Raw genomic sequence first — 17,336 nt, forward strand, 5'->3', positions numbered from 1 at the left:
CATTGAAATTAAGCATGTTGCAAGTAAGTCCCATGCAACTGCATAACTGTGAGACCATTCTCCTTAGATGAATGTTCTCACACCAAAGGTGGACCATAGTGGAAAAAGGATCTAGCTTGTGATTTTGACAGTTCTTAAAGGCTTTTATTTAATTTAAGGTTAAATTCTTTGTTACTCAAAGAATCATTAAAGCAAGAAGATCACAGCATCTGCAGAGCAGGTTTCTCTAACAATAATGTAAACCCACATGAATGTTCGGTTACATCTATTTGGTTAGGACACCAGTGCTATGAGCAGCCAACTGTCTGTGTCACCAGCTGAGAACTAAAGTAGTGATACAGGCAAAGCCTCCTATGTTTCTGTTGCCTCATCTCCTGAGCAGCTCAAGGGTTTAAAGCATAAACAAACCCAGCTGAAACAGATCAGCTGCATGCCAGAAGTAGGAACTAATCTCATAATAAAACAGATCCACCACCTAGATTTTGGCTGCCATAGCTCTGCAGCCAAAATCTGAAACAAAATTCTGCAAAAGTGCTTCTAGGAAACATTGCTGACCGAAGGGGCTCACATGGGCAAATGTTTCAAAGTCTCTACACTAGTCTCCATCCCAAGAGAAGAATAACTGACTTCTAAACTCTCTTCCTGCTCCAAGCGTTGACAATGAAAAAACCTCCTAGAGGTGAAGAATCAGTGTGTAACTGCTCTTCACAACTGAAATCACCCACTGCAGAATTTGCCAATCAACTAGCGAATGTCATGCCAGTTCACCCTTGGTTTGGAGAGGGAAAACACTACTGCCACTGACATTCGACAGTATTTTCCCATGCTGTTGGTCAGTTCACTTCAGGAAGAGATTTATGGCAAATAAACAAAATGCCCATGAATGTTTAATGACAAAGCTGAGTGGAACAGAAACACCTTGTTTACTATAGAACACATCTGTTCTCACGGCTGCTACTGATCCACCGAAAACTACACTGAGGTAATAAATTTGTTAATATATGCCAAATGGTCATCTACACTGGGACAACTCCTATTTTTACTTAGAATACTCAGCAATAGCAGGATATTTCTCATCTGTTAATGCCACAGTAAAAGGCTGATGAGAACAACAATGTTGTGCCTGTGACATTTCTTTTCAAATGTTTACCAGTCTAATATAAAACAAAGAACTTTTTCAATGGGGGACATATTCCCTTCCTGGCATCCCTCCCTTAGTATTTCAGACTCTTAAGTACACACCTATCTGTGGAAGAAGTATGATTCAGGAATGGGAACAGAATGGGGAATGCAATTTCAATTCCTGAGGGCAACTCCGTAATCAATCATTATGTTCCTTCCAGTTCATGGAAAAACACATGACACTAAACCAAGACATTGATGGGAATAAATTACAAATATGCAACCTGAGAGGTGTGTTCCACTGTTATTGTAACTATCTTGCCACTGATCTGTCTACAAACCTTCCGACCTTTTGAACTTACTGTATCATATTTAGAGGAAATAAAACTTGAAAGACTTTCAACAGGTCATCTTCAAAAACAATAATAAAAAAGTATATCACCAATTTTAAAGAATTTAGAACTGGTCAAATACGGAAGTTAAAATACTAAAAAACATACCAGAAGAAGCTTCAAGTCTTTCTAATCTGCTGATCAACCAATCAAGAGATCCAGAAAATTGAGCACAGTTTTTACGATTTCCTCGAATCAGAGCCGCTATTGGAAAAAGAGAGAGAAAAAAAAAAATCACAGTTATGAATCCATTTAAATTTAAGTAATCCCTGTCTTGTCTTGCCAGGAAGAACCCAGTAATCTAATTATAGATTCATAATCTTTAATTATTGATGTTCTTGATTTAAATTTAAATAATGTAAGCAATAGTTAGAATTAAGCATAAGAAATACCTTTGACATCAAATTGACCTTTAAGGAATTTGAATTATTTTGGCTTTACAATCATCTCAATAATCCCTGCAAAATGCTCTAACATGAAGTAGCCAGTACTGACACCACAGAAATCAGCTGCTACCGTAGAAGCAAGTTTCTGTAAAACAGTATTCTTGTAATGACAGAAAACATTGGAAAAGCAAAGTGTAGAGCCAACAATACAGGTGATGAATGTAAATTATTTTCCATTGATACTTTAGTACAAGAATAATAGGAATTAACACAAGATAGATGTCCAGGAACTTTGCCATACTTTTGACAGGGTTGTAGGGAGGAAGTAACTGTTTTGAATCTGCTTCACCCTCATGCTTTAAGCTGAAGATAGACGGAGACTTAATGCATGCACTGATTTGGTGGGTATAACTGAACTGAAATCTCACTGACCACTGCAGGCACTCACAAACCAGCCCTGTCCTGGATTATATGCATTTGCAGGTATGTGTGTACACACAAGCTCTCAGAGAAGCATTTGTTCTATTCCAAAAAGGTGTGAGGCACTAACATTTCTGTCTGGTGTGTGGAAGAGTGCATACTGCTTTTCTTAAGATTTTTTTTCCAATTCTGACAACAAATTATTTCAAACTGAAATTTCCATGGTTATTTCAGCAGCAGAGACTGTTGCTAAGAGGCAATGGCCTCTTAAAATCTGTTTTGTTGCTGCACAAATTCACTATATTATATTGCAACAGTGGTTTTATTCTGCTTTATTTATGAAAGGTTAAACTTAGAGACTTAGGACATAATAAAATATGAAACTATCTGCAAAGAGGAATTGCAAACAAGTCACTGCACTGACAGTTCTATATCATGAGAAAAGAGATCACAATCCAATTGCTTCATAGCAAAAAAAAAAAAAAAAAACAACCACTCGGGAAAAAAACCTTAACAGCAAACCAAACAAAAACCTTTCTCTTTCTGCATTATATAACAAAAAAAACCTGTACCCTGAAATCTTACACTGTTAATTACCATGACCACAGTTATTGGAAAGGGGGAGCATCTTGTAAAAACACACAGATTAGAACGAAGGAAAACCTGTTTCTGTAAGTGTTTTTTATTGGTTATAGGCAAGCCACACAATTTCACTGTCCCTCAGGTATGAACATAAAATGAAGGCAGTAATAGTTCAATGCTTAACATCACTAAATTTAACTTCATTAGCAGTAATAAGACACAAGTGGCTTCATAAATGCAGCTCAGCAGAAGTTTGTGAAAGGTTAGTATTCACTGGTTGAAGCTGTGCATTAAGTGAGGCACACAGACTCTTAAAACTGAAAACAAAAAATAACATCCGACAGTTGCTTTTCTTGTTGTCTACTACTCTGAACAGGACTAGCATTCAGTTTTAAAGAAATAAAAACCAGTCAGACATTAAAGTCACATTTTTGCATATACTCCTGCACTCTGTGACACAAAAGGATTAAGTACAAGTTCATAATGAATGCATATATTAGTGATAGAGAAGGGACAGATGCCCTAGTGGATACATGTCAATCATTTCAAATTGAAAGATGGTAGATTTATATTGAATATAAGGAAGGAACTTTCTGCAATGAGGATGGCTGGACTAGATGATCTTTAAAGGTTCTTTGTGACCCAAACCATTCTAAGATTATATGATTTTTCCATGTCATAGTTTCCAGTCAACTCAAAGTCAGTAAATGCCTCCATTCTCATCACAGTGAAATATATCACAAAGTCAATGACATGACAAAAGCCACGAATTCTGGCATCACAGTTTACTTTTATTTATGTGCAGACTCAGAAAACAAAGTACTGTCTGCTGAAGTAAGACTGAGAAAGCAATATGCATTTGTCATCCATGTAATTACTGTACAGCTCCAGCATTATTCAGAACAGAGCAATGTACAAATTCATTATAGCCAGATCAAAGCCAGGCTTCCCCAGCATTAGCTGCCAGAAGATAATGCAGTTGGTGAAGTAACATCAGAGGACAGGAGGGACATGGAGACCAAAGCTTGTGCAATGTTCTCACTACAAGTCCATGGAAACAACACTAGGTACAAGACATGCAGATTCTTTCAGTAGGAGTTTTCTAGCCTTGCCAACTGGAAATTTCAGACTTCAAGAAATGATTCAGACATCAAGCCATTACTTCCTCCAGTCTGCTCTGTGCTTAAATGCAATAAGAGATAAATAAACTGTAAAAAAAATTCAACTAACTCCTACATCCACGAATAACCCAACCACAGAATTTTATACTCTATAACCTACACTCTAAAAGGTCATCAGTTGATGAGACATTAACTCTCTAGCCCTAGTCTGGATAATTTAAAATGTTTATAATTCCTGCCATAACTTCTCTGACTGATTCTTAATAAAGCATATAACTGCCATTAGTATAGACAAAATAATCACCCTTAAAAAACAAAAAAAGAAAGGAAAAAAGCCTAAAGCAGGTTCACATTACTTAATGGGCATATGAGTTGAAAGATAGATTAAGACATAAAACTTTTACTGATGTTCCTTCTAAATGATCTTTTTATCTCAGGGTTGTACAAGTTAGAGACGTAAAGGTTGGGACAGGCTTGGCTACAGTGACCATGAGATCATGGAAGAAACTGATGCACAGGAAGTTCCACCTGAACACGAGGAAGAACTTTACTGTGTTGGTGACTGTGCACTGGAACAACAGATTGTCCAGGGAGGTTGTGATGTCTCCCTCCCTGGAGATATTCAAAATCTGTCTGTACTCAATCCTGTGCAATATGTTATAGGAAGACCATGCCTGAGTAGGGACACTATACCAGATGACCCCATCAGAGGTCCCTTCCAACCTTACACATTCTGTGATTCTATTTTGTTTTGTTGAAATACAGAGAAAACAGCAAGAAACATTTTCTACAGCAGATACCAGAGCTCTGAATGAAGATAAGAAATTGGCAAAGATAATGGAACTGTAACATGCAAACAAACGTTAGAAAGGCCTATACTGCCTTGAAAAACAAAAGACACATGAGAAAAAAAAAAAAAAAAACAGAGGAAAAGGATCTGGACACTCCTCTCAAGAGCCTACAATATAATTCATGTTGTCAAGTCATAAAATCTCTCAATCATCAAGCATCATAAATCCAATGGCAAAAACTCCCATCTACCTCTGAAAAGGTTCTTCATATAAAATTATAGTACAAAGGACAACAGTGTACCATTAATACAAATTACTCTAAGCTGAAATCAAAGTAGTCTGATGTATGTCAAGTTTCAGTCCCACTTTTGACTTACATGCTGATTTCACTGACTTTTCACTGTGCTGCAAGTTACACAACTGGAGAGAGGTGTATAAAGGGTGTATTTATCTTGCAATGAAATCTTTGCATGAAAACCAAAACTAAAAACATAAAAATTGCCTTATGATGTTTATAAAATCTACCAATCCAATGTTAGGAAGTGCTTTTTTGGTCACCCTTGCAGCCTGGGCTGCATTATGCTGCAATCTTCAACAATATAGAGGTGGTAGATCTCAGCAGCTTCTCACCTAGAATCACAGTTAGAGGAACCACCTACTCCAAAAGCCTGTGGTTAGGGGACAGCAGCCACTGTTCAGCTAGCTCTTTCTTTGCTCTGAGAGATCACAGGAAAAGGCTTCTGGTTGTCTCAGTGCCATTTACTGTGTCAGCTCCTATTTACTCCAACAATAAAGGCAGTGGATCAGACAGAAGCATCTTGTTTCTTTTATGAAGGGCTGTCCATCATATACTGGATATCCTTTTTTCCCCCTAAGATTATTTTCTTTTGCAAGAACGCAAGACAATAAAACTACTTCCATTATGGGAAAGCTTTGTGACAGTGTTATATACAGAACTCCTGCCTCTGTTGTCTCACTTTGCTGTAGGGTAGTAAGAAGAATTTATGTCAAGTGAGGCATGCAATGAAAATTCCATTTCCTGTGCCTCTGAATTTGGAGGAATGCAAGTTTTCAGTATGCCTTGCACACCTGAAATACTGCTGAATATTCTGAAAAAAAAAGGTCAGATCCCACAGCTCTTAATTTGGGAAGTAGCATTGGTAAAGTCTTTTTACCTAAATTTCTCTCTGTATCTGTTCCTCTGACCGAATGAGAGATAATACCTTTGATTTGCCTTATTACAGAAGTTTCCAACAGACACTTACTAATAATTCTAATTATTGAGATTACTAATTATAAATGGCACAAAAGAACCTCAAGATAATGTTTTCCAAACATGAATTAAAAGGCTCACAATAAATTAGGTTCAATGCCACACACAAAGTAGTGCAGAGAAAACTAAGTATTTTAAGTCCTAGTAATAAATGAGCCCTAAATAAGGAATGGGTCCTATAGAAAAACTAGTATGCGACCATGTTTCACAATGCATACCTACAAAAAAGCCAATTAGTAATATCCACACTACATTCACCTGGGCACTTCCTAACAACTTGATTCACTTCATTTTACAAACTATATATTTAGTTATGGAGTTTTAAATGGAATTTATGCAAAAAGTAACATTACTTGTACACCTTTTCAATAATAATTTTTTCAGGAGTGAGATTTAGTATAAATTATACACAAAATGCTTCAGGTTTTATTAGAAAGTAAGATAACAATCCTGCAAGAGGACTTTGTCCAAACTTGAGCTTTTGACAAGACATGTGCAAGTTTAAAGGCAAGCAGGCCCACACATCAGAGCTAGTGTGTTACAGAAAGAAAGCAGAATAGCGACATGTATGCAGCCTGCACAAAGGACTGCTTAATGACACGGACACCTTACTGTCCTCAGTCACTTAAGGTCAATGTTACTATTAATGTTTAGGCTTAGTTATGGCAACAAGAAAACCTACTGACAGAGGAGAAAAGAATGGACAAAGTCTCTTGGGCAGCAAAATTTCCTTTTGTAGACAATTAGGAACTCAGCAGGGGTTAATATCCAGGCAGCTTACATAGGGGATTAATAACTCTATATAATGATTCATAACTGAACATAAGTAACGTATGCAAATAAAATTGCAGGAGGTATTGTAAGATTTTCAGTGACTGCAGGTGGACAAGAACTTAATGACTAGATTTGACATGAGTATACCTTTCCATGGCATACCATATACTAGTATAATGCTGGAGTCACTCGTCATTGCTGACTAATAGGAGAGTTCTTGGTTATAGAAGTTTAGATATATGCTGCAGTTCTGCAGGCAGATGTGTGAAAAATCATAGACTTCTACAAATCTGACCATAGTCATGTCTCCTTAACATAAGAAAGATGTATTTACATATATTTTGTTCACACATTTTTGGATTGTATACAAGATACAGAAGCAATATGATGATATGAAAAAGTAGCCAATCATTCAAGTCAGAAACTCACTATTTTTCATTATAAATATTATCATAAAATTTACAATATATGAGTGTTTTCGGTGTATGTTATTCTTAAGCACATGCAAGGACCTGAAAATTCAAAAATCATCTTTAATTTGTATCATAAAGTTCTACACAGGGGAAATTCTTCTAAAATAAAACAGGTATGGGTTTCTTTATTCTTTATTATTTTGAACTAAAACAACAACGCATACTATGTCTTACCTAGTAATTCATACAAAGAATTCAGAATAGATTTCCATGCTTCTCCAGCTTCCTTCCCAGCTACATCTGCAAAATGAGCTGCACTGCTGTATACATTCAAGCGATCAATACATTCAAGAACAAGGTTGATCATACCCTAAAAAAAAGTATTTTTTAGGTGCAAACAAAAAAAGTTTACAGAAATCTAAGAAAACACAACATGAAGGATAGCATATGCAAAACACAAGAATATATACATGAAGTCAAACAAGCAATCCCTATGGAAAGTTTTCCTTGGCTGTGATAATAAAAACCTATCATTTAGTATGGTCAAATTAAAACAAAAAAGGTATAATTTTAGACAATTTTCTATTCTTGAAGACATTTAGGCATCTGAAAAATTATAGGCAACTATCACTGCCAAAGAAATAACAGATAATATTAAACAAGATACTTAAAGCATGCTTATTAAACCAAAACATCCTTCTGCATCAAGAGATTAAACTATAACTAAAGAAACTAATTCACACATAAGAAGAAAATTATGGTTAGAATTCAGAGCATGAATTTCTTTTTTAAAAAAGAAAAAGGAAGCAAGGCCTTAAATGAATTTCTTTAAATAAATAGGAAAATCAACACATCTAGAGAGATTATAAATATAGCAAATAGTTTGAGTCTTACAGGATAAAAAAAATCAAAACAATGTAATCATACTCCACATTAGATAGCAACACTACAGATATTGTGAAAGAATACTTGCAGATAACATGGTGGAAAATCAGGAGTAAAACTGAAAGAACTACCTCTTCTTGGAAGAGGTTCTGGCGGTTCTTCAGTGCTCGGAGCCTATTTTGTTTGTTTTCATGCTCCAAATGTTCATCAGGAGGGTGAAAGTAGCCAATCAAGTCCTGAAGGCTCAGACTGACTGACTCAATAGGCAAATCGACGGTGGAAGACTTTACTTTTTTGCTGAGAGCATCAAGGCCCCTATAAAAAGATGCAAAGTCTCCTGAATATTGAAAAATTAATTTATCGTTCAAACTCTTTATTTATTTAAAAGCTAAGTTTGTTTAGATGCCAAAGCTTGAATCATTTTCTGACAGCCAAGTAACTCCTCAAAAATTATATATGTCTGCCCATTCTCTACTTAATAATCCACCCCTCCTTTCCCAAATATAACCTAAAAGCATCAAAAACGTTGTTTCTCTTGTATTTTTTTTTGAAATCCAGAAAACACTTTCATATTCTATCTACACATGTAGTAGTTTCAGAGGCAGAGGAAAAGAAAAAGAGAAGTTACTGTAAATCCGTACAAAGCATCATGAAGCTGGAATGGACAGAAGTTAAAGAAACCAGTTCTGGTCTCTGAAGTTAAACAGAGCAGTTCAGAGGGTCTGGATAGCCCATGGAGGCTCTCAAACACATCTCTAACCTGTTCTTAAGCCTTCTTCAGTGCTGAAGACTCAGCACTTCCGCACACTCCATCCCAGCAATCCATTAGCCTTTTTGTTTCCTTAATACCCAGTTTCCGATTGGCCTTGCAGTAGTCTATGATCAATTTCTCCTAGAAGTGGAGGGCTGACTGTCCTCTAACATGTTGCACCTGCCCTGGCTGAGCTGAACCCCCAACAAACTCCATAATCCAATTTTCCCTCAGTGCTGGGCTTTCCAGACCCCTGATATAACTCTCTCCTCCATTTAAAGCTCATCTTTATTGAAACACAGGCGAGACCTCACCAGCACTATGCAGCAAGTGGAAGGCGAGGGCTTTCCCTTGCACATCCCTTGCACATCCGTCAGGAAGATGATGGTGGGCAGGGGGTCTGCCCCAGCAAGGGCTGCAGGAGGCCCTCAAGAACCTCCTGCAAGGAGCAGGAGGAGCCATGAGAGAGAGAAACTGGGGTGAAGAGGGCTTGGGAAAATAACACCCATGCTCTAGGAAGAAGGAAAGGTCTGGAGATCTCGAAGCTCTGCAGTATCCAGCCAGGGCCCAAAGTGCTGGGAGAGAAGCAGCCCTGAGCAGAAGGGCCCACCCTGGTGGCACACAGCAGGGAAGAGTGGGATTATTTGGCATATGATTTCTCTTATGACTTATTCTGCATTCTGCCATTGTAAGACAGTTATTTTGCTAGCTTATTTTTTAGTAAAGCCCAATTATGCAGCAACGAGGTCCTTTTTGTGTTCACTGGTGGTCTTTAGATCAGCATAAACAGAGCAGAGCAGCCCACCATGCCCATACAGTCACTCACTCAGCCTCATACCCATCTCCCTCTCTTTTCTTTCCTTGAAGGCACCAAAGGTTCCCAGCAACCTAACCCACGACTGCCCTTGCCAATCCTTTCTCCTGAGCTGTACAACACCTGGCTTGCTCCCAGGATTCATCTCCTGGCCATGATATGGAGCACAAGCCTCATTTCATACTCTGCTTCTTGCTGCATTAAGATAAAATATTTGGGACAGGGTGGGGGTGGGGGTGATATGCTTGTTATTTGATATTTGGTTCGGGTTTTTTGTGTGGCTGGTTTCATTTTTCAAATCTCTTACAATAAATGCAATGTTTCAAAAGGATAGCTACAGAAGTTATCTTTAAAATTTAATTTTTATTCTGAACCCGTTATCCAAAGTGCAATTTTTCTACTGTCTTCGTGGGAAAGAACACTTAGAAGAATGATTTTCATCCTCTCCAATTCAGCTTTTTCTTCTTGGAGTAACATCCTGCCAACACTTAACTGTTAAACACTACCTTGGGCTCCCTGTGCAATCCACAAAAATCTCCACTGTAATTTAGCAATACCTTAATTTGCGAAACCTTATCATTAAATTCCCTTTCTCTGTCCTTATCTTTTATGGCATTCTTAGAAGCTTCTAAGAAGCTGTATTATTTCGGAAGTGACCTAGGGCTTACATTTCTTTTGTATTTTAAATGTCATACAGGAGGCAATTCTCCTGATAGATGATTTTCTCTGTTGTTATTTAAGTACCTTGTTAAATGTTTTTCAACAAATTGACATCTGTATGTCTTTGGCTGTGCAACGATTTATGACATAGTTGCTTCAGGTCACCACCTCCCACACTGTTTTTTTCTTGTCACAAATGAATTCTTATGAAACTGTTATCATTCTATATAGTCTTATTGCTTATCATTCTTTTTCTAATACAAGCTACACTGATGAATGGGCCTTTCATCAAGTACTGAAATTAGAAGCAATTGAGAATTAGTATTTTATCAGTGTTATTTAGGAGGAGATTTGGAATAGGAAGATAAATACAAATTGCATAAATCTGACAGGATTTTAAAATGGCTAATTACTATAAAATAACACATTTTTCAATGTTTCAAAATATTAAAGAAAAAATAGCATTAAAAGGGAACAAGTAAGCAAAATGTAATGGGAAGGTAGAAAGAAGGTATAATTTTTAAGAAAAAATTTTCTTGAGACTATGAATTTCTTCAGTATATTTGTGTTTTTAACAAATCTGTAGTCATACGATTATCTCCTTCTTCCAGGCTGTTGAAGGAAGAGAACTCTTAAAAACTATACTTAGAAAAGGAAAAGCTAAATGATGCACCACATGACTTAAAGCAAATGTTGGAAAGGAAAAACCTCTCTTTTACGGTTTGTTTGCATTTTCAGTATGTTATGCATTTAAATCAAGATTGAACGATAAACTGGTATTAGAAGACAGAGAAAAGAATCTGACCTGTATCTCTCAATGCCCTTATCTGCTGATAACACATAAAGAATTGACAAAGTCTGCTTTGAGAGGCATTCATCTTTTTTTTTTTTCTGAAGGCTAAATTGCTCACTGTTGTGTTAATGGCCACTTTGAATAAAATAGAAGAGAAAAAAAAAGATAAAAACAATTTTAAAAGCATACCTTATAAACCTGTTGAAAAGGAAGACAGTACTACGGATGACACGTGCTGTACGGGATTCTTCATTCTGAGATCTAGACAGTGTTAAACCATCATCCATGTGACCTTCATGGTGCATTATTGCCTGCAAAACAAAAATAAGGAGCAGTCATTGCAAAATGAAACATTATTTACAAATAAGATGTTTGAAAACTCACACAGTAAGGAAGGCTAGGAAATGATGAAGTCATATACAGAAACAACTATTTGATTAAAAACAGATAAATCCATGTTTTAGTTCCTCATTTCCAAGGACAGACTTTACTGAGCCAGCAGGTTCAGTGCCATAATAATCTCCAAGCCACAGCTTTTGTAAACAGTATATTTTATTTAAAAAAAAAAAAAAAAAAAAAAAATCTAAGGGGTTTTGCTTGCTGTTTGTTTTTATCAATGTTAAAAGCAGCAAACCCCTAAAGCAGACATGGTCATAGCAGGTATTCTTTACTGGTTCTGTTTTCTAAGAGTGTTATTGGCCTTCTTTTCTCTGAGTGAATGCTTTGAGTGATTTCCAATAACTTACAGTTTTTCATGTTTAGTTATAATGGTTCTGAAGGTATTCAATCCAATCTACATAAATATTTTAAACCATTTATGGTAACAAGTTTTTTCCATACAGGTACATGTATAAACACACACATGCAATTTATAAGACTTGCATTACTAAATTATTTAGTAAGGTAACTTATTTTGAATTATTTCAGAATTATTTAGGTATTACAATTATTATGATTGATAATTTTGTTAGTATTATAATCACTAAAATTTTACACGTATAGAAACTGTTTCCTAAATATTACCTTTATAGAATTTTATAGAATATATATGCATTTATATTTATACACACATACGATACAGACAAATTTTATATATAAAATTATAAGGTATGTCCTTTGCTCCAGCTTTGTAGTTCTGGTATGTAAAACAGTTATGGAAAATACTACAGTGTAAAGTAAAATAATATTTTTCCTACTTTATGATGCTGAGCTAGCATTCTGCTTGGCTATTATTATTCCATAAAAGAAATCTTTCAGGGCTCAAGACTTGAACATTCCAGATCAAAAAGTGATACACTTACAATGTGGAAAGAAGTACTTTGAACTAAAAGCATCCTCAGTCCAAATTACACTGAAGAAAGGAATTTTAGCACATTCTATAGGCTGTTACTAATATTTAATTTGAAATCAAGTATATCCAGATTTATCAATGTTTGTAGGTTAATGTCTAGAGGCTGACACATGCACTTTGTTTGCCTTTCAGTTTAAAAATTCAGCACATCACTTAACTTTTTTCAATATGTGACTGAAAAGAAACCCAACCTTTCACATGGTAAGCATGCTAAGGCATGCTTAAAATATTTGAAACCCAGAAATTAGTTGTTTCATATAGTTCCCTTCATTTCCTACCCCCACCCACCCTATCAAACTGTGACTGAATGAAATGGATTCCTATTTAGAGTCTTACCTTTCGCTGCACAGAACCCATTCTTACAGACTTTGCATCAGCAGACTGGTACGTTAGCCATAGGCCTGTATCTACATGTTGTATAAAGCATATTGAATCTCCATACTTTATTTCAGGTGCTCCCATTCCATCCACCTCTTTTCTTGTCCCTATGTCCAGCTTTTCCTGAAGAAGACAAAAATGTATACATGAACAATAACTAACATGTTAATATTTGCATAAAACATTAAATACCAGGCAGTTGTCCAAAACAGGACCTAAAAGAATATTTGAAATCCTTCTTTCAATTAATTATCAAAAAAATGAGAAAAACTCTAATTAAAGACACAGAGAGAGAAATCCCATCAACACAAAAACCTCACTTATTCATTTCACCTGCATAGAAAGAACTAGGATCATAATTGACAGTATGTCATTATTGAAACATAAAAGCTTACAAAACAACCCCAAATACTTTGACTCCCCTAGCTGAACCAGGCATTAACCTTCATAAGCTTTTTCTTGGGAATTTGGGGGTTTTTTTCCAACCTGGAAAAGATGAGCACCATCCAACTGTCACTGAGAGATGGCCTTTAACCTATCACTGCCCAACAGCAGGCTCAGTATTTCCTGAGAAAAGCAATCCATTTCTGTGTGTTTGTCACTAGTCTGCAAACTAAGAATGGCATGACAGCAGTTGCTTCAGGAGAGGAAATGTAGTATCCCAAACAATACTATAGTTTGTGATGGTAATCGGAGGTGTTTCCCCAACACCTAGCTCTTCTAAGAACCAACTCCTTCCCCACAGACATCAGTTTATAAGACAAATAGCCCATGCATCCTGCTTCACAACAGATCATCCATGTCTCCAAAAACATATGGTTCAACTGACTGATATGCCTATTCCACTGTACATTCAATGTGTACATTGATATGCCTATTCCACTGTACATTCAATGAAGCAAATACAGCTTCAACATTCTCTGCTTCTCCTGATAGCAGTAGACGACAAGCATCTTCCTTCAGCTAATCAGAGTAATGTTACAAATAGTGAGACAAAAACTTCTACTTGTTCCACCTTTCTACAATCAGGAAAGAGTAGAAGAATAATTACACCATACACATGTGCCTTGGCAATGTGGGAAGGCAGTTTCACAGTAAAAGATGACGAAGATTAATTTCTTTAAATGAACAGACAAATTAGAGATCATTGTCTGCATTTTTAAAAGCATTTCTTAAATAAAGGGAGATGTCCTGTAATCAGATTTTCAGTCTACAATTATGAATGCATTCTGAAGCATTATGAAGTAAAATTTGTGATTACTTTTCATAACTTTAAGCTTTCAGATATAAAACATTCATCAATGCAGGTTTTTTTCGGATTGTTTCTGGATACAGATGTTAATTTTAATACCACGTAAATGGCTGATTCCTTAAGTGTTGAAATTCTTATTAAAATCTTGTCCATTTGATACATGCTAATAACTGAATTATTAGTAATCTGATGCCAATAACTGAGTTATTGTGTGCTTCTATTTCATTATTAATTCATTATTTTGTTCATAGCATTTCTCTAAGTGTTGCATTCAATTCTTTCAAAAGCTAGCACAAATAACCTGAGTGTCATGACAGTTGGAAATTGAAAAGCTACTTATAATATGACATTGCAAACAAATGATGATACAAGAAAAATTAAGTTAGGTCCCACTATTGTATGAAGAAAAAGACAGCCTGATTTCAAGCTCTAGTCCTTCAAATTCTATTCATAACTACAAGATAGTGTGAACCTGTGTGAATGCACTGTACTTTTACATTGTAAGATTTTCCTTTTTCAAGTCTCACAACTAATTTTTTAAGGTATGAATATAAGGATTCACAAATTTTCTCATAAAACACTGTAAATAACATGAGGGATTATTTATTTAAAATCTTATTCCATACTTTGTTTAAAATTCACTGGCAGGAACAAGGGGGTTTTTGGTTTTTTTGTGGTTTTAGGGTTTTTTTGATATTGAAATCTTCATAGAATTAACATTAAATTTACTCAGCATAAAAATTGCAGTGCCAATAATTTGTCAAACAAGATCTCTGTTCTCAGCAACATAAGTACACTAACACCTTTATGTGTAGACTTAGAGTCCAGATTGAATTCAATCCCATAATCTCTTTCCTGCAAAAAAATATAGTAGCCAGGAAAGCATAGTGTAAAAACTCGACTAAATATAGGATAGAAATGGAAGACTAGAGGGTGATCTGGGGCAGCAGGCATTAGAGCATTTATTTGGGGACATTGAGATTTTTGGGGAAGTGAACAGGAACCACAAATTGTTTATAAAGGGGAAGATTTTAATGGAATGCTAGTTTTATGTCAATAAACAGTAGGTAGTACAGTAGAGAAAGTAGATGTAATAAATCAATCTATTATCCACTGTAAAATACTGTTCACCAGTGAAAATTAGGATCTGAAAAACATCAGAAATCACCACGTCACCAATTAATAATTGCACATTGGTAGAGGTATCAAATTATGCTAGTTTCCAGCCTCCTACACACTTACCACATATGTAACCTGTCATTACTTAACCATCTGTTAATTCTTCCTACTGCATTTTTACACAGCAAACCTTAAGTTTTATTGCAGTCTACACCCATTCTAGACCCATTCTCAGACCATATACTTTTTCTAAACAAGGATCAAAAATCTTCATTTATTACACTGGAACAAACAAGTGGGTTTTGCAACAGTCTGTAATGCAAAGCAACAAGAGTGAATTGGAAATGAACAGATTTAATGAACAATATGCCAGATTTTCTTCAGAAGGATGTGCTCTTTATAAATAGTTTGTATAGTTTGTGAACAATCTTCACACTTTTGTTGTGGGCTAAACGAACAAAATCATTTAAAATGGTTTCATCTTACTGTTGAAAAAATTATTCTATGAAGCCTCACCTTAAATGTGTTATTTCACTCTAATGCTTCTGTTTAATTTCTTATAACATTCCAAAATGGATTCCCATGATTAAGGCCTGTCCTTTCAACTTTACCTCTTGTCATCCAACCCAACCTATAACTTTTGTGGCATACTTTTAGTCAGGACTGATATTCTAAAAGATCTCACTGGTTGCAAGAAGCTAATTCATTACTGCTTTTTAAGCTGATATTAATATATATTCTATGACTTTTTTTTTTAAGAAAAATCTGAAGACAAAAATACAAGCCATAAAATTTTATTTAAATTGATATATTTCTGTCCATTGGAAAATACTACAGACAGAAAAAGCGGACTAGGTACAAAATATATAAACAATTCTAAATTGGTAAAATTACCTTATTTCAGTGGGAGAGTGACATTAAACCAATGCTTTCTATTAAAATGAATCAACATTGAGCAAATGGAAGAGAGAAAAAAAAATACTCAAAACTTGATCACTATAAACTCAAGTCTATAAAAGAGACACATGTTTGGGGGATAAATTGTAGATATCTGTGGACATCCTGTGCTGAGTGAAGCGAGACCACAAGAGCAAAAAAAAAGAAAAATATTTTTTGAATTCAGATGTTTGAAAGGCTTCAGTTTTCTAGTTCTCTTCTGGCTTACTTTTTAAATGCAGTACTGGGAAGCTAATATGTTTAAGATGATGAGCCCTTGCAAATAATAAGGGTAAAACAATAATAAATGATAAGCCTTTACATTTGCATCTGAATCTTCAGACTTACAGGGGATATATTTTCAATATTTTCTCCGCAAACATTGAAAGCTGCTTTTTATTTAGGAATTGAAGTTATTATTTACTCACATGCCTGAAGGAACCTAGTCTTTAACACTTTCTTCTCCCTTATTTGTTTTTGCCTATTTAGAGCTAACTTACTCTTGCACAACAAGTGGGATCTTCATCATAATTCTCACTTTTCTTCTACTTTTCAGGTAGTGGAAGGAAGAATTTTGACTGTGGCAAAATAAAAAGGACTGAAATTCCTATAAGAAATATCTAGCTCCTTGAAATACTTCCAAGTATTAATGCTCTGTAGTCATTACAGAAGGTTAGGGATTCCCTTTTATCCAGGAATAATTTTTTGTGTGCTAACAGTACAAGGGAAAGGTCGAATGATTTTTCATTCAACATGCATTTTGTATTTTTCATTTTCATACATGCTCAGAGGCAAAGAGACTCTAAGTCAGCTCACCTTCTCTACAGAAACCTTCCTAGAACTTCTATAATTGTGAAATCTTTATTTTAACACTCTTTTCCAGAGAAGGAAGGCACCTGAAAGTTTTTAATGCCTGTATCCTAATAAAGTGAAACATAACACTCCTATAAGAACTCCAAAGCAGGAGACTGAATCACAGAATCGGTCAGGTTGGAAGGGACCACAGTGGGTCATCTGGTCCAACCTCCTTGCTCAAGCAGGGTCATCCTAGAGCACATGGCACAGGATTGCATCCAGACTGGATTCATCCCCAGCAACAAAGTGTAAACCATATACTCCTCCC

General features: G+C 35.7%; 1 protein-coding gene across 4 annotated transcripts in view; it reads right to left on the reverse strand.

Annotated features, from left to right (window-relative positions):
* Nucleotides 1–17,336, reverse strand: part of RYR2 (ryanodine receptor 2) — a 394,356-nt gene that overhangs the window by 180,127 nt on the left and 196,893 nt on the right. For all 4 annotated transcript variants that reach the window (XM_064648733.1, XM_064648734.1, XM_064648732.1 and 1 more), the window contains 5 exons: nt 12,865–13,029; nt 11,367–11,488; nt 8,291–8,474; nt 7,509–7,644; nt 1,623–1,718 (listed from right to left, as the gene is read on the reverse strand). In XM_064648733.1, the coding sequence (XP_064504803.1) occupies nt 1,623–1,718; nt 7,509–7,644; nt 8,291–8,474; nt 11,367–11,488; nt 12,865–13,029 (703 nt within the window). The remainder of the gene's footprint in view (nt 1–1,622; nt 1,719–7,508; nt 7,645–8,290; nt 8,475–11,366; nt 11,489–12,864; nt 13,030–17,336) is intronic.

Source organism: Pseudopipra pipra, chromosome 3, assembly GCF_036250125.1.
Source record: "Pseudopipra pipra isolate bDixPip1 chromosome 3, bDixPip1.hap1, whole genome shotgun sequence".
Lineage (NCBI taxonomy): Eukaryota > Metazoa > Chordata > Aves > Passeriformes > Pipridae > Pseudopipra > Pseudopipra pipra.